Source organism: Mixophyes fleayi, chromosome 5 (genome assembly GCF_038048845.1).
Source record: "Mixophyes fleayi isolate aMixFle1 chromosome 5, aMixFle1.hap1, whole genome shotgun sequence".
Lineage (NCBI taxonomy): Eukaryota > Metazoa > Chordata > Amphibia > Anura > Limnodynastidae > Mixophyes > Mixophyes fleayi.
Genome location: NC_134406.1, coordinates 279,485,562 through 279,504,563, shown reverse-complemented (window position 1 = coordinate 279,504,563; position 19,002 = coordinate 279,485,562). Strand labels below are relative to the sequence as shown.

At 44.1% G+C, this 19,002-nt stretch overlaps 1 protein-coding gene across 4 annotated transcripts in view; it reads right to left on the bottom strand.

Annotated features, from left to right (window-relative positions):
* Positions 1 to 19,002, bottom strand: part of HASPIN (histone H3 associated protein kinase) — a 67,174-nt gene that overhangs the window by 28,690 nt on the left and 19,482 nt on the right. For all 4 annotated transcript variants that reach the window (XM_075214342.1, XM_075214339.1, XM_075214340.1 and 1 more), the window contains one exon: positions 1,781 to 1,951. In XM_075214342.1, coding sequence (XP_075070443.1) covers positions 1,781 to 1,951 — 171 coding nt within the window. The remainder of the gene's footprint in view (positions 1 to 1,780; positions 1,952 to 19,002) is intronic.

Below are 19,002 nucleotides of genomic sequence, written 5' to 3'. Positions count from 1 at the left end.
GAAAATTAGGAGTAGTGTGTTCATTTACCTCCCTAGGATGCCCTGTACCTTGTCAGTTTTGAGATGGACTGAGCCAGCACCCATCTCCATACTTTACAATCTCAGCGGCGTCTTATCCAGACCTGCCTGGACTCTGCTCCTCATGGATGTCTTTCCCTGATACAATGCGCACATTGAGCTCTGGTTTTGGTGCCCATGGAAAAAAAATTGAGCAGCTTTTCTTCCAGGAGCCTTGGGTCTGGGAGTAGACCCGTGTTCTGACATGAGCAAGAGAGAGAATGTTAACTGTAAAAATACCACCTGGGAAAAGTGGTTGAACAGGCATATTAGTGCAGATGTAAAAAATAATGTACACCACAATCTAGATAGGAGAGTATGCTGATCCATGCCGCATAAAAGATAGATAGTGCACAACGCAATCCATGTAAAATATAGCGTAGGTACAATCCATATATGATACCGCAGTCAAGTGTACATTTTTGTACAGCGCAAACTAAGCAGGAGAGTGTGCTGGTACAGTAACACACACACTAGTAGGAAGTGGAGATACAGTGCAATCTACTAACAAAAAGTGCTAGTAGAATACATATACATGACAGTATAGCTAAAACAACAATGGGGTCATTCCACATCAGATCACCCCCAAAAAATTGAAATGTCCACCACCCATCTCAGATTTGTTTGAAAAATGTTAAGTTAAGAGAGGATGTCAAAACAACTATTTCTGCCAAATATCTCGACTGTCTGACAATTAGTTGATTAAATATTGATTTTTCAATTTATTAAATAATTTACTAATCGCTGCTTCTTTATCCAGTTTATTTGAAGTATCATGGATGTTTATTAAGGAATCACCACAAAATTTGACTGGTCCCCCCGACCTGTAGCGTGAGTGACTGGTCCCCCCGACCTGCAGCGTGAGTGACTGGTCCCCCCGACCTGCAGCGTGAGTGACTGGTCCCCCCGACCTGCAGCGTGAGTGACTGGTCCCCCCGACCTGTAGCGTGAGTGACTGGTCCCCCCGACCTGCAGCGTGAGTGACTGGTCCCCCCGACCTGTAGCGTGAGTGACTGGTCCCCCCGACCTGTAGCGTGAGTGACTGGTCCCCCCGACCTGCAGCGTGAGTGACTGGTCCCACCGACCTGCAGCGTGAGTGACTGGTCCCCCCGACCTGTAACGTGAGTGACTGGTCCCCCCGACCTGCAGCGTGAGTGACTGGTCCCCCCGACCTGCAGCGTGAATGACTGATGCCCCACCCCCACTGATGAGAGCAGGTTCTGGTTCTGACATGCTGCAGCCACAGAGGCTGTGGATGACCTTGGTCAATATATGTAATAAAAAAAATAAAGGTTTTTAAAACAAAGGTGGCTGCTGAGAGAAGCGCCTACTCCAGTAAGCACCTGTGATGGAACCCTTGCTGCGAGCGCTTGGTGCATGGTTATTTTTAAGACATTTTTTAGGACTCTTCTGAATTCAAAGTCTACCTAACACATCAAAATAATGTCATTGCTGAGTATTTGGGTCTTACATAAATCTTTTTACAAATTAGAAACTAAAGGGGTTACAATTTGCATCATGAAATCTAAACTCAGTGCTGCTTCCAGATTTTGATCTCAATTTGAAAATGCATTGGTTCTTCAACTGTGGGATACAGAACACAATTAGAAACTCATGACTACATTCTGCTGTTTTGTCCGACAGATGATATGCTGTAACAATGGTACCAGTAGAGCAGTAATCACTATGGGCAGCCAGGGTTAGTACCAGTCACCATCCTCACCTCTCAGAACGGGCATCATTTTCTTTCTCCTCACTATTAGAATTGGACATGGAGACAGAGTTCCGTGTGTTTTTCTTTGGTAGACAAAGACATTTCTTCTTCCTCTTGGACAATGTGCGTCTTTCTGAAGGAGGCTTTAAACTCTCTTTTTTACAGGCCACGCTCGCTTTCCTAGAAAACAAAGAGGATGTCATAGAGTACACGTACATACACGATGACAGGGCCCTTTCTCACTTTGCCCCATAGAACAAAGACTTAGAGTCAGCGATTTAATAAGTACTAGCATACCCTACCAGGAAGCAGTGCTCCTCATACTGAGTGCTGCCTTCTTCAGTCCCCAGTTCAGGACTGGGACGGCATCCCAAATACCACATGGACACATTAGAGCCACACTGGACCACCAAGGTTGGGATTAAACACGTTTTTAAGTACATTTCTCTTTTAAACAGTTTTAAGCATTTAAAATATGGGCACATTGTGCCGGGCATATCATTTTATACGATTAACCGCTAACACACTGTACTGCTAAACTACATTAAAAACCTTGATATAAGAAGTCCAAAGTATCGATAAACTGTTACTTTGGACTCCTTATATTCAGCTACTGACAATTAAGAGGCTAACTGTCAGAGTCTCCATATATTTGTCTTTATACATTTGCATCTTTATATGTATGTAATTTATAAGCAATTTATGCTTGCTGTATATACCCATACCTATTCAAAGCATTTACCCATTTGTGCACCCAGTTTATATTTATATGTGTACAATTATGAGAGATTTGCTAATATGTGTACTCAATGTAAGGCTGCAACCTATTTTACCTGTCTATGATTCTAGATACCTAAAAATAAAAGGTTAAAGATCTACAGAATCACGACAATTTCACTTGTTGAGCACCAAGGGGACATACACCTTTTTGCTTTATCTATTTTAAGGGTCGGAACTTCCCTTTTTATCCACAGTCCCCCCAGGCATCCTACTCCATTTTTCTAGGAGGGAGCGCTTACCACACCTCTAACCCCTTTTTGATCTACATTAAAAATCTGAAGAGAAAAAAGCACATTACAGATTTATATTATGTACTCAATTAACCCTTAAGTCACTGCACATTATATACAACCATGATGGTGGGGGACTGGTGCCTAGCCACAGTGAACATTACTGGTTTTACAGTGTCGAAGTCAGTAAATTGGATAAAGTAATTTCAAATAATATCGAGCGGATTTGGTTGCCTTTGTCTGAAATTTTGCGTAGAGCACGCTACGGCGTGGAAGGAGGTATCCAGCCGCAACACGTGGCAATAACAGGTTTTACACTTTTACTCACATTCACACGAACACACACATTTGTAATTAGTACACATTAATTGTAGTTGCAACACATAGTTATTTATGCCGAAATATAGCAGTATTTATGTTTAGTATTATAAGTTATATGCATATTAGTGAAATCAAAGTTTCAGGTTGCAGGAACTATGTCATGTTTAGTATCATTTTTATCCCCGGACATATTAGAAGCAAGCCACATCATCTGCATTGTTTTAATGTATTTCTGACTGCATATAAGCAGGGGCTCTGGGCTTAGTGACCAGTCTTCTTTGACCACAGCCTTCAGACCTGAATCGTTATTGGATAGCGACAAAACATGCATAACAATTTGGGGGCTCGCGACGTAAGTTACGCTACGACGATACGCAAGGCCTACGGATTTCGGTTCCTCAACAAAGGGTGGAGATGCGTCAAATACGGGTAAGAACGCAATGTGTTCAAAACCTGTTTATCATTCTGTGTTGTGAAACCGAATGTCCGTTTTTGCATAATCTAAGGAGCGCTAACTTGAATCTAGGGACAAGAGAGAAAACCGTTCTTTTTATTGTCGTTTTGCGCTTTAAATATATTGCACTGTATAGCGTATGTGTCCTTCCTGAATTTCGTATGTGTACTTCCGGTATTGTTGCCACGTGTTTAAACAATTGTGTTCATAGTCTGTTATATATGCATAGTATAATCACTTGGCAAAACCTCTGAAAAGATATTACTATTGTTTGAGAAATTTATTTTCTGCGCAGAAAACTAAGGTGTATGTGTTTGTGAATTGTATGATTTTGAAGTGAAAGTTGATTTACTGTTGAAAATACAGGGATCGGTTGCCGCCTGACGAGGCGGGCTGGACAACCGAGGTTAGGTATACACGGCAGGTATACTGGCAGCAAAAGCTCTGTTTGAAAAGAGAACAGTTAAAGAGGCTTTTGAAACGTACTCCCCAACAATAGTAATCGCAAAGCTTAGCGATAGCTAGTATTGCTAAGCGGTGCGATCGGACCGCACAGTTTATTGTGCAACCGTGGTTGTGACTTGGGTGGAGCTGCGGGAGTAATTACGCTGGGAAGGCAGGTAAACTCCGATGCGACCAGTTAAGTAATATACTCGACAGATTTTGTGGAGAGACAGGGTATCGAGGAGCTGATATTCCTGTTGTTCATAGTGATATTTCTGTGTTAGGAGGTAGGTGGCGTAGCCTGACTAAATCATCCACGTTTCTAATCGCTAGTAGGCTGTTTGAAAAGAGAACAGTTAAAGAGGCCCTATTTGCGTAGCGTTGAGAAATAGGTTGTTTTCACAATGGGTGTACGCCCTAAGATTGTACGCTCCCTTGAGCAGGGCCATCTCTCCTCCTGTTTCCTTCACTTCTAACTCTGCTCTCCAGCTACCTTTCCCCCCACCCCTCTGGGGGTCTCCCCGTCATCCGTGCCCTTCCTCTTGGGCTCCAGCGCTTGCTGGTCTTCCCTCCCCCTCTCTCTAGCTGTGCTTTGAGCTTACAGAGTTACTGTGCTTATTGTTTATTGTACCGTGCTGTCCCAACTTGTATTGTACTTGTTTGTCCCTGTACGGCGCTACGGACACTTTGTGGCGCCCTATAAATAAAAATTAATAATAATAATAATAATGGGTGCAAAGCAAACACTAGAGATGGTTGATGTTGTGCTGCCTAAAGAAGGACCGATTGGTTCAGCGAGGTTCCTTATGTTTAAGAAGTATGGTGCATACGCAACAGCGTATTGCGACAAGTGGGTCAAGATGACCAAAGATTGTGTTAGGCATTTCCCAACGATAGGTAGTTTCAATTCAGAGGTACTGAATAATGTTAAAGATAAGGTGCGGTTGATTAAATCAACAAAAGTGAGAACTAAACATAATGATTGTTTAAAGTTGTGGAAAATGGAAGGCAACACGTGGCAGAGCAGGAGTGCACAGCGGAAGTAGGCGTGGCGAAAAGTGTGCGCACAGTGGAAGTAGCCGTTGAGAAGCGTGGTGAACTATGCGCAAGTGCGCCTCCGCCGCTTACGCCCTCGATAGGGGGAGTAAGTACAGCCGTTACTAAAAATGATAAAAAAAGAAATTGCTAAGTTATATCCTGTTTAAGTTAATTTAAAGCAAGTGTTTCTGAGGAAGAGGATAAACCCACCGTGATCTCAGCCATTGCCCATGCTATTAACATGTTAGAGGTACAACGAAAGTATGGAAAGGGAGTGGTCCCACCAGCAGTGGCAACAGCTGAGATAGGTGAGAGTAGTGGGGTAACTACTAGGAGGGAGAACATCCATGGTACCGAAGCAGCAATTCCTGTGACTAATTCTGAATGTAGTAAACCAGTTGGTTCTTATCCTGTGCACACAATAGCAGTTCCTAAAGGGAAAGCGGACAAGGATGGTATAGTTCCTGTAAGAAATGTTTCAATACACTGTCCCTTGACTAGATCAGAACTACATTCTATTATGACTGAGTTCCCAGATCCTAGAAAAGAGTTGGCTAAATGTCAGAAGTTTGTCAAAGACTCAGTAAACGCTGACTAACCAACCAATAAGGATTGGCTAGAGAACTCACAGATACCCACGCATGTTATAGCAGCAAATGCTGTGCGGAAAAGTGATAGTCAGCACAAGGTGTCAGGTCATACCTGTAGTCTACAGCCAGTGAGGTTAACTGAGAGTCTGAGGGAAGAACCTACAATGATAGTTGACATAGCTGGTAGGAAACAAACTTTTCTTGTAGATACAGGGGCGGCCAGATCTGTGATAACCTCTCCTTTTTTTTTTTTTTTTTTCTTTTTTTTTTTTATTCTTTATTTTGGTTGGTTAAATAAGCAAATACAGGGAATGACACTGTGTTATTGTTGTACAGATGTATAGAAACAGAGTCAGAACAATTGAATCAAGATGTTGTACATAGAAGCTTATAATAAAAGGCAACCATTTTTACAATTTTATATGCAGTATTAAATTGTATATAACTGTAATATAACTTCTCCTTTTAATCTACAGGTAACTAGCAAAACTATTCCAGCTATGGGGGTAACAGGAAGAGTGTTACATTACCCTTTAACTAAACCCTCAGAGGTTACCATCGGGCCTCTGCATACCAAGCATTCATTTCTCTTGGCTGCAGCAGCTCCTACTAACTTGCTGGGAAGGGACTTGTTGTGCAAAATGGGATGTGTCATATACTGTACCCCTGATGGTGTATTCCTAGATATACCAGAGAAGGTCGCGCATGAGGTACAGGATATATTGGACACCCCACAAAGGTTAATGTTACACTCTACCGTTATAGAAAAAAGTCCATCTTAGGTAAAGGGGATGTTGCTGGAAATACCAGGTCCCCTATGGACCAAAGATGGACAGGACACTGGATAGATGGCAAATGTAGCTCCTGTGATGGGAAATCGAAGAAAAGTGGTAGGATAGCTCCAAAAATCCCACAGTGTCCATTAAAACCGGAGGTGGAATTAGGGGTGTATCCTGTTATTGAGAGGCTGTTGCAACAAGGGATTTCAATTCATACATCCAGCACAGCCAATCGTCCCATTTTCCCTGTGAAGAAGAATGGGGGGAGGGGCTATAGATTAGTCCAGGACTTAAGGGGAATTAATCAAGTTGTTGAGAGCCAATTCCCCGTAGTGCCCAATCCAGCTTTCATCCTCATGCAGATTCCACCGTCTGCTAGTCACTTTACTGTTATTGATCTTCTCAGTCCCTCTTCACCCTGACTGCCAATACATTTTTGCATTCTCCTATAGGGGGGGTGCAATACACATGGACTAGACTTCCCGAGGGGTTCATTGACAGCCCCAGTATTTTCTCCCAAGCCTTACATGACTGTTTGCAATCCTTTCAACCAAGCAATGGGTCTGTTCTGATTCAATATGTGGACGATTTGTTGTTGTGCTCTGATTCTTTTATATCATGTTTACATGATACTAAATTGCTGTTACTTCATCTCTCGCAAACAGGGCACAAGGTGGCAAAGGACAAGTCACAGCCATGTCAGACTAAGGTTAAATACTTAGGACACTGTGTCACCCAGGGGCTAAGACACTTGACAACCGACAGAATTGAGGCAATACAACACATGACTCTGCCGCAGAACCAGAAGCAAATCCGTACCTTCTTTGGAATGTGTGGATACTGTAGTTCCTGGATCCCAGGTTTTTCTATTCTGGGGTTACCATTTCAGGAGTTAGTCTCTTCCTCAAAACCAGAAAGTATCGTACACACAGAGGAGTCAGAGCAAGCGTTCTTTAATCTTAAAGATAGTCTGACTAGAGCACCTGCATTGGGAATACCGGATTATGAAAAGCCCTTTGAGCTTTACTGTACGGAAGCTGATGGTTGTGCAGCAGGTGTCCTCACTCAGAAACATGGTGACGCTAACAGACTGGTAGCATACTACAGTGCACAATTGGACACTGTGGCAAGATCACTCCCAACATGTCAAAGAAGTGTAGCAGCAACTGCTCTTCTGGTAAGTAAGAGCGAGGACGTAGTATTATAACATGATTCAACGTCAATACACCTTAAGTAGTATCAGCTCTGTTGAATTCAGCTCAAACCAGACATGTCTCTTAAGCTAGGTTCACAAAATGGGAACTAGCTCTGATGGCACCCTCAAACATCACCATCAAACGATGTAGCACTTTAAATGCAGCTACATACCTTCCATATGTGCCTCGAGATGCACAAAGGTTGGGAGGTGAGGAGACCCTGGTTGGTGATGAGTTTTGCAAGAATACTGATACGCATGATTGTATGGAATATCTGAACCAGACCGTTACTGCAAGGCCCGACATACGTGACACCCCCTTAGAAAATGTAGATTTTATGTTTTATACAGACGGGAGTTGTCATAGACAGACAGAGACGGGAGAACTATGTACTGGTTATGCTGTTGTAGACGTTCAGGATGTTGAAGAGGCTGGACCCATGGGCCCACCTCACTAAGACTAAGTGGCCGAACTAGTAGCATTAAGGAGAGGGTGTGAGCTGGCAAAGGGTAAGTCAGCTAATATATATACTGCTCTAGGTACGCCTTCGGGGTAGTGTATGATTTTGGGGCCCTTTGGCGTCTTAAAAACTTTACGACAGCAGCAGGCACGCCAGTGGCACACTCACAACACATAAAAGACTTTGGACAGCGATACAGTTACCCAGAACAGTAGCCGTCATAAAATGTAAAGCCCACACTTCTGAAGAAGACCCAGTGTCACTGGGCAACAACAGGGCATACCAAGCTGCTAAATGGGCAGCAGGGCAACCTATAACTGTATCGACCGAGACTATGGTGGTTTTTCAGACATCAGACACGCAGAGATTAAATGAAATGCAAGATTTGTGTTCCCTACAGGAAAAGGCAGTCTGGAAGGCGAAGGGATGTGGACAAGAGTCCTCGGGACTCTGGAGAGATGGACAAGGTAGGCCTGTGGTTCCCAGAGCATACTACCCGAGCCTGTCTGAGGCAGCACATGGTCTGACTCATCTGGGTAAGGAAGGTATGTGCAAACTAGTGAGAGCATACTGGAGTGCACCTGGTTTTTCTTCTCAGGCCGGTAAGAAGGCAATGTCATATCTTACTTGTTTGAGGAAAAACGTTGGGAAAGCTATACCAACTGAGCCATCCCATATCCCTCCTACAGACGGAATTTTTCAGGTAATAAAAATTGACTATATCCAATTACCACCTTGCAGGAATTTCAAATACGTGTTAGTATGTATTGATGTGTTTTTCAGTTGGGTAGAAGCATATCCGGCAGCCACTAATACTGCTGTGTTCACTGCAAAGAAAATTGTTCAGGAGTTTGTGTGTAGATACGGTATCCCTAGAATAATAGAAAGTGATAGGGGTACCCACTTTACTGGTGATATCTTCCAGAACATGTGTAAGCTCATGGGAATCAGTAGCACACCCCTTACCGACCACAAGCCAGTGGTAAGGTGGAAAGAGTAAATGGTACTATTAAGAACAAGCTTTGTAAGACAATGGCTGAAACTGGGTTGGCGTGGCCTGAAGCTTTGCCACTAGTCCTCCATAGCATCCGAACCACTCCCAGACCTATTCTTAATCTGTCCCCCTTTGAGATACTGTTCGGCCGACAACCTCATTTGATCGTGAGTCCACAAGACGACTTGAAGTGTAATAATGAAGTGACTGTGCAATATCTTATAAAAATGAGCAGACAGCTAAAGCAACAACAACAAAAACTAAAAATGCTGTCACCTGGTATGCCAGAAACGAACGGTCATGATGTTGAACCTGGGGAATATGTTATGATCCGCAATTTCTTACGCTCAGGTTGTTTAACAGACCGTTGGGAAGGCCCGTATCAAGTGCTGCTGACCAGTACCACATCACTGAAGGTTGCAGAGAGAGACACTTGGGTCCATTCCACCCACTGCAGGAAAGTCAGCAACCCGGAGAAGGTACGAGATAAAGCTAAGACGGATGACACTGATCTGTCACTCAGTGATGGAGTGGCGATTTTTGTTTTTCTTCTGTTCCAGGATTTTTCTTGTTTTCATTTTTTATAGGACACCCTATTTTTGTGAAGGAAAACAGATGACAGAGGCAGGATCTGGTAGTGATACTGGTGAGATGGATTTTGAGGAAAAGTTATTAGAATACACAGAGCAGCCCCCATTATCAAGCTTGGTCCAGGGGTTATGAAAAGGTCTGCTAGCTCTGGAACTCGGAGACAGTGTGAGGGGCTATTGTCTGATGAATATTGTATTTTTAAGTACTGTGACTCCCTAGTTGAAGAGAAATGCGTCCAGCGATGCCAGTCCACTGGTAATCTGGACACGGGCGGGTATCCTCTGGAGGATTATCACTCCTTAGTGGGTAAGGTTCTAAACCAAACTGAGTGCTGGGTGTGCTCTCATGTGCCTCAGGGACAGCATAACATAGGGTTAGTGCTGTTCCCTCTAAATATCTCTAAAGTCCTCGAATTAAGGGGAGGGAGGTCCATAGAAGGGAAATACAATAACACTAGGTCCCCTAGTATGAAGCTTCGGCAATACTCTTTAGACCGGTCTTTACGGTGTCTAAATATCTCACATGTAAAACGACTGGAAAATTGGGAAGCTGACCTTTCAGAGCAGACAATGGTTCGCCACACTCATTTTGGAGGGAGACTTGCAAGGTCACCAATAGGCTGAAATGTTGATGGACTCCATAAACTAGGACGTGTAAACAGACATAAGAAAGTATCCATTGGGAAAGTCTCTATAGGTAATTGTAAGAATGTTGTCCATGCTGACACGTGTCTCGAACAAATGGAGACACTAGGCAGGGGTAGTTTTGTCAAAACTTTATGTGATATTATCAATGGGCATACTGTTCCTTATGTTCTCCCAGATAACGTGTACTTTGTTTGCGGGAGAACAACTTATTCCTGGGTAACTCAGAGTTCCAAGGGTTTGTGTTTCTTAGGTAAACTGGTTCCTGAAATCATGACTATTACTCATGAAGAAATGGTTGGTATTCACAAGACTACATCCCCACCATACATACACACACAGTATGAACACCGTGGCAAAAGAAATATGATTCCTGGTGAAGAACTCATAGCTACAAAATTGATTAGTGAAACCTCTGGCTTTCAAGTTATGGTTGCTCTAGATCTCACCAGGACTGCTCGGGGGGCTTTAAATTTTAAGTATATTCAAGACATGGCTAAATTGATAGACAATATCACTGAGATGTATGATGACACGTTCAGGTATACGGGAAGGGAGCTACAAGCGTATAAGAAGCAGTTGGTGCAACATAGACTGGTATTGAATTATCTTACATCTATTACTGGTGGATATTGTGTGATGTTGGCCACCCAATTTGGTGTCAAATGTTGCACATACATCACCAATAATACGGAGGACCCCAAAGAAGTAATAGACCGGAAGATGGACGAAATTCTCCAATTAAAATGGGAATTTCGAAGGAAACCTAATTCTTCGTTGTATGAGGTCGGGGAAAAGGTGGCAGGCTGGTTCTCATGGTTGAACCCTGTAAAATGGTTCTCCGGTCTAGGGGAGTGGATACAGGAAATGGTTGCTAGCGTAGGTAAGCTCCTTCTCCTTATACTTGGTGCCATTTTAGTAATTGACTTGTGTGTCAAATGTGTTCCTACTGTGTTGAAGTGTGGAAAGCAGTCTTCTGAGGGAAACACTGAAAACGAGACTGAAATGGTGGTGAGGGATACTGAGATCATGGTCTGTGAAGAGGTACAGTACAATCCTAACCTCGAGAATGTGATTGGGTGATAGTTTATTACGCTATCAAAGGATGGAGCTGTCGAAGTCAGCAAATTGGATAAAGTCATTTCAATTAATATCGAGCAGAGTTGATTGTCTTTGTCTGAAATTATGCGTAGAGCACGCTACGGCGTATAAGGGTGTATCCAGCCGCAACACGTGGCAATAACAAGTTTTACACTTTTACTCACATTCACACAAACACACACATTTGTAATTAGTACACATTAATTGTAGTTGCAACACATAGTTATTTATGTCGAAATATAGCAGTATTTATGTTTAGTATTATAAGTTATATGCATATTAGTAAAATCAAAGGTTCAGGTTGCAGGAACTATGTCATGTTTAGTATTATTATAATCTCCTTTTCATCAGCAGTTGTCCGGTTCATTCGCCGAAGGAATCGCACATTCCATACTCTAGTTAGCGATGTTAGGGAATAAATGTTTAAAGTGATACAGACTGTAAAATGCAAATAGACTAGTTGAAACTGGATTCTTGGCGGGAAAGTCGGAGCACATCCCCTGGAGAGATGACCCCCCACCTTTGGATATTTTGGTTTGAACTCTCCTAAGACCTGCAATACACTGGACCTTCCTGAAGCCTGGTCCAATAGAAGCAAGCCACATCATCTGCATTGTTTTAATGTATTTCTGATTGCATATGAGCAGGAGCTCTGGGCTTCGTGACCAGTCTTCTTTGACCACAGCCTTCAGACCTGAATGACTGTTCACTGGATCCAGAGCGCCTGCAATAAGTAACGGCTGTACTTGTTTTATTTTGCATTGTTATTCTGCTACTTTTGGATATTAAATTACTTTGTGCTTTGGAAACACAAATCGGGATTCGACAATCGTTATTGGATAGCGACAAAACGTGCATAACAACGGCTATACATATTAGTGGGCATTGCTACTACCGTTGTACACGTTACTGGGCATTACTACTTCCGCTGTACACGTTACTGGACATTACTACTACTGCTGTACACATTACTAGACATTACTACTACCGCTGTAAACATTATGTTACTGGACATTACTGCTACCGCTGTACACGTTACTGGACATTACTACTAACGCTGTACACATTACTGGGCATTACTACTACTGCTGTACACATTACTGGGCATTACTACTACCGCTGTACACGTTACTGGGCATTACTACTACCGTTGTACACATTACTGGACATTACTGCTACCGCTGTACACATTACTGGACATTACTACTTCCGTTATAGTTAAACTTTTTATTCCTTAGTCATATAAAATCATCTCATGCGTGTGCTAAAGATTCCCGCCCACCACCTCAATCTGCACCACCTGTGGTCCATGGCCCAACTATCTGGCTCCTGGTCTTGCAATCTATGGGGGTTATTGGGGGGATCCGGGTCTTTGAGACAGTCTTTTCATATTGCTGTGGGCCTTTACTTGTTTGTCATAAATAAAGTGTGAGGCTCCAACGCAGCAGTCTGCCATTTTCCCCTGAGGTGTGTCAGGTTAGTATCTTCGCAAAAAACTGTCGTCCATATAAGTAGGGCTCAAGTTTTTCACAGCCCACTCCATTGCTAAACACTTCTTTTAAATTGTAGCATACCCCACGTCTCGGTCCAGCAGTTTCTTGCTCAAAAAGGTCAAGGAGAGCTTCTGTCTATCTGGATGAGTACTGCTCCAAATCCGTACAGTGACGCATCACTTCGAACAATAAAATCTTTGCATAATTTAGTGCCAGCAGTACTGTAGCTCGCACCAGCGCCCCTTCCAATCACTGGAAAGCTAGCTCACAAGTGGGGGTCCATTTTCTGTAAGTGAGATCTGCCAGCGACTTTGTATACAGCACTAAAGCGTCTGTAGTACCCTGTGGTCCATAGGAAGGCCAGTACTTGTCGTTGGGTTGGGTACCGGTGCCAGTCGCAGATCGCCTCTATCTTTGTTGGCTTGGGCCTAAACCTTCCTCCCCCCACAAAATACCCCAGGTACTGCACCTCTGACATCCCCATCTGGTGCTAGTCAGCTCTGATGGTCACAGGCAGGTATTAGGCATTGGACACTGTAACTTCATTTATCCAGCAGCAATTTACACAAAACCACGGAGCAGGGCCATGGACTGCACAGTAGCTGGATCACCCCTACCTCAAGCATCTCCTGCACCTCCCAGTATGTACACTCCTTGGCTTCTGGTGAATGAACAAGGTGCAGACAACTGTAATCTGGAAAGGTGTATATTTTAACCATGAATAAAAATTGTATATGAGAAAATATAAAAATCAGTGCACTGATTTACATACATACAGGTAGATTTCCAGATAGGCCATGATCTCAAAACAATAACATATGTCAAAGAGGCTCAATCTCAATGGTTAACAAAGATAATAAACAATTAACCATAAATTATACTAGGTTGACATGTATATGAACAGCAACCGTCTTGTAACATATATACTGACATGTGGCTACAGTAAGTGAATATGCATCTAAAGTGGCTGATCATATCAGCTATAGCAGTCCGATAGAAACTTTCATCTGAACAAAAAATAATGATGGCTAAATATTTCAAAGTATCGACTCCAATAGTCTTAAGAAGTATAAATGTACCCAGGTGTCAGTCTCTCCATGTATAATTTCTTGACTTAAGGTATAGTCCCAACTGACTAATCTATCGTCGTATCAATGACATCCAGTTCCAGCAGAAATGTATGTGTGCATATAGGTACCAAATTTTGGTCCAAATGGTGGCGGTGCAGGTAAGCGGGGTTTGAGGGACGGAGGTAGAGGGTTCACTCACCGTTGGTTTCGGTCGACTTCCCGGACAGTCCGGTCCTAATCGGCGTACCATCTGTCTTCTCCTGTATAGACAGGCAGTCGTGACGACTCTGCACCTGTCCTCCAGACTCTTCCTTCTGCGCTTGCGCGAGAACTTCACGTCTTCTGTGATTGTAATTGAATTAATAATAACATTTCCTCTATACCCCCTTCACCTCTGCCACCCGTGAGGTTAGGTAGTTGGTAATTTCCTGGTTCTCCAGTTGGTAAGCAGTAAATGACTCCACACAGTGGGAAGCCTTTAACATATTCACATGGAAGGTCCGCTGCCGTATACCATCGTTATCAAATAACGCCACATAGATGATGTTACTTAGGCATTTTGAGACTGTATACTGTCCAGCCCAAGTAGCCTGGAGCTTGTTCTGAAATGTGGGAATCAGGACAAGTACCTTCTGCCCAACCTCAAAAAACATGGTGCCGGGGCGTGGTTTGGACGCCATTTCGAGCAGACGCAGATTTTGCCAGCTCTCCTTCTGGAGCTCAAAAATCTCCCTATACCGCAAGCTGCCCGCCTTGAAAGGGACATTATCACTAGGCTTAAGCGAGGACAACTCACCTGCGGACCCATCAGACCGTTTCCCAGCACCTGGCTCCTATGTTAGGTCCTTCAGCCGCGTCATCGGCCACTCGCCCTGCGCCGGGTGGACTGCCTCTTTACATCCCCTGAGACTGGGACAGCGCTTCTGGATTGCCCCGTTGCCGCAGCCGCTGAGCGGGTGGTCCGCACCAGTGTGCTCTGATCCGCGGAGGGCCTACTTCCGGTCCTGATCCCCGGCCTCAGGGGAAAACTCTGCTGACTTGTGAGTCACTTCCGGTGGAGGCGTGGCCTAACAGCGGGAATCGTGGACCCAGGGCTGACTGACAAGCAGCCAAATATCGATCAGCAAACCAATATTCTACAGTGGCAGGTTAGTGGTGGAGAGCACCCCCCACCTTCTGCCCTTGGTTCATTTGGGTTGCGCTAAGTGGCTCCCGAGTGGCACAACAGAGTAAAGGAGTGCTATCACAGTGGCTCTATCTGCACTCAGTGTAATCTAGACCTGTAACAAAGGACCCCAGTGCTTTGTATTTGTCACACTTTGCTAAAAGCATTGTGCCCTTATTTATTTACTCTATATATCACAACTGCCTGCTGAAAGATTCCTGCACCCACAGCTGTGACTTTGCTGACACCTGCTGGCCAAACACAATACTGCGGCTGCAAAGTCTTCTGTAACACCTGACACCACATGAGGTTGGCACTCCTGCCAGCGCATGGTTGAAAATAATTCAGTACTCCATGTGAAGCACGGGGATTTCCCCGCCATAACAATGGAAGTCTTCTAAATCAACATTCAGGATACCCACCCAGTGTGACACTCCAAGCAATCAATTATTAAGTGGAGCTTACCCTCAAGTCTTGCTAATTTCGCATACCAGTCAGTTTCTCATGGCGCCTAAAAAGAATAAGCCTACTGTCTTGGCTCCTCTTAAATTCCAACCCACGCCAAAGTCGGTATCAAGCTCACCTTCTATCTCAAGAGACTCTCCTCCAACGGCCCGTGCTAAGGAGTTGGAGATTCCCCCTCTACGCCCTCCTGTTTCTGATCCGGGAACGGATACTGCACTGGATGTTCCACTAACAGCGCATGTGCTACATTCTACCTTACACCAGATGCTGACGGCTCTTCGGGCTGACCTGACTTCTGAAATGAGAGCGGCAATTGGAGGCTTGAAATCAGAGATTGCTGAAATTGGAGACCGTACAGACCACCTCGAGACACAAATGGGGGAAGTGGTGGCTTTTAACAATGACCTTTCCTCTTCACATCAATCCCTTCAGAGTGAGGTCGCTTTCCTGAGAGGTAAAATGGCGGATCAGGAAGATCGGTCCCGCAGAAACAATATAAAGATATGGGGCATTCCGGAAGCTGTTTCCAACGCAGAACTGCAAGACTATGCCGTTTCTCTGTTTAAAAAGCTGGTTCCGGCAGGCGATGATAGAGATCTTCTCATTGACAGTATTCACCGTCTTCCACGCCCTCGATCTGTGTCAGGGAACCTACCGAGAGATACTCTCCTCCGGGTCCATTTCTTCCATATCAAGAAGGCTATACTTCGAGCGGCTCGAGACCCGGCCAATGCGTCAACGTTGGGGGATCTGCAGCTCTTTCAGGACCTGTCACTCACTACCATCAACCAAAGAAGAGCTCTTCACCCAATAACGGCGGCCCTACGAGCAAATTATATTTCTTACCGTTGGGGCTTTCCGGTTAAGTTGCTGGTGCGTTATGAGGAGTCTTCGTATGTCATCTCGTCTCTTGAAGCTGGCACCATACTCTTGGAGGCAGTTGCTGTTCTTTTTTTGTTTATCTTTTCTAGAGTGTTACATGGGTGGGATTTGATCCTTATCTCACCACCTCCCCACATGGTACCTAGTTTGCCACACGCTTTCCTCTGTGGCAAATGCTCTGACCCCATTTTACGGGTTAGTTCAGTTTTTTTCTTCTTTTTTTGTTTTGTAACCTCCCTCCCTGTTTCCCCTTCTCCCTGGATCACTCGCACTATACAATATAAGAATAGAACAGGCTCACTAGCGATGTCTTTCTCCTTTCAGGTCCCGTAACTTATGGTTCGGTTTTACTCCCTGAACGTTAAGGGACTTAAATAAATAAACGTCGATTGGCGCTTACTACATTCCACAAACGTAGAGCAGATGTTATAGCTCTGCAAGAAACACATTTCACGACCCGTGCCCCTCCCCAATTTACAGACCCAAGATACCCCGTGGGATACTTTGCTAACGGCCCATTTAAAAGGAACGGAGTAGCTGTGCTGTTTAGTGCTCGGGTATGCTTTAATCTACAGTTAAAAATAGAGGATAAATCTGGCCGATTTATAATTTTGGTTGGATTTCTAGAGGATAAACAGGTGACCCTAGTTTCCCTATATGCCCCTAACTCCCGTCAAATTCCTTTTCTTAAGTCACTATGCGAGGAGATGCAGAAAGTACGCAGAGGGCACCTGGTTCTGATGGGAGATTTTAATTTGACTCTAGACCCCAAAATAGACAAGTCCAGGACACTAAAATCGACGGGTCCTGATCCAACCCTAGGTCCTTCAACAGCTTTTCGTAAATTATTAGCGGAGTATGATTTCTACGACGTCTGGAGGGTCCAATCTCCAACTGTAAGGGATTATACTTATCACTCTAGTGTACATAATACATATTCTAGAAAAGACATGGTTCTGACAGACAAATGGACACTACAACACACTGATACAGTTAATATTCTCCCTATCACATGGTCAGACCACGCTCCGATAGAGTGGACCTGGAACCTTAACCTCAATAAAATCCCCCCGCGACCGTGGCGGATGCCGGCCTATTTACTTACTTCCCTGGAGGCCAGGCTCGGTTTGTCAGAAGCACTGACACAATATACCCAGGTGAATAATCACTGGTGTGCACTGAAAGCAGTCTTACGTGGTTCAGCTATCCAAATTGGTGCACGCCTGAAAAAGCAATACCTTTTCCGCCAGCATACGCTCAAATCCACTCTAATCCTTTTAGAATCACAGAACCAGACACGCCCTTCTAAAGCTCTTCAAAAAGAAATAAACTGTGTTAGGAAACAGCTTAACACACTTTTTATATCTCGTATGAAAGTAGCCCTCACCAAATTGCATCAGAAATTCTACTCCACGGGCAACAGAGCCAGTCGGCTCTTGGCCCGCAAACTCAGAGGTAAGCAAGCTAGAAACCGAATAAAAACTCTTCACGACTCTAGGGGAAATAAGATCCACAATCTCGCTGATATAGCAAACCAATTCGCTAAATACTATGCTAGTTTATACAACCTACGGGATGATAAGGACACGGTGCAGGCATTAGAACTGTCTATATCTACTTTCCTCCACCACCTTAATCCCCCCTCGTTAGACCGTGATAGTCTAAAGCAGATTAATCTCCCTTGGTCTCAGTGGGAGATTGAGGAGGTCATCAAGCGTCTCCCTAGAGACAAGGCCCCTTGTCCGGATGGCTTTGTAAATGCTTTTTAAAGCACATTCCGGTCGGAGTTGGCTCCGCTTCTTACCAATCTCTATAACAATGTCTTGATGGGGGGTAGCTTCCCAGCTGAGATGTTAGAAGCACAAATGATAACGATCCCCAAAACCTGGCAAGGATCACTCCGATTGTAAGAACTATAGACCTATAGCACTACTTAACACCGACCTTAAAATTTATGCTAGGTTGATAGCTGATCTCCTGAACCCTTTGTTACCTCAGCTGATTCATCCGGATCAGGTGGGCTTCATATTAGGTCGCCAGGCGTCAGACAATACACGGCGCATTCTAGATGTGGTGGACCTTCTGTCTGAGACTGAAGAGGAGCTTGTTATGCTTTCCCTTGATGCAGAGAAGGCGTTTGATAGACTCCATTGGCTCTATATGAAAGAAGTTTTACTTAAATTTGGCATACAGGGCAATATCTTACACTCTATATTAGCTCTATAGCAGGGACCTTCCGCAAGAGTATTTAGTAACGGTTTTCTCTCTTCCCCTTTCCCCATTACTAATGGAACAAGGCATGGGTGTCCCCTTTCTCCCCTGATGTTTGCTATGCTATAGAACCTCTAGCGCATACAATTAGGCAGGCTTCCCATTTCCCAGGCATTACCTTTCACTCCTATACACACAAACTATGTCTATTTGCGGATGATGTGCTTCTGTTTGTTACCAATCCGGAGACCTTGTTGCCAGCCTTGAAAAGCATTCTAGACGACTACAGTTCAGCCTCGTTGTATAAATTAAATATTACCAAA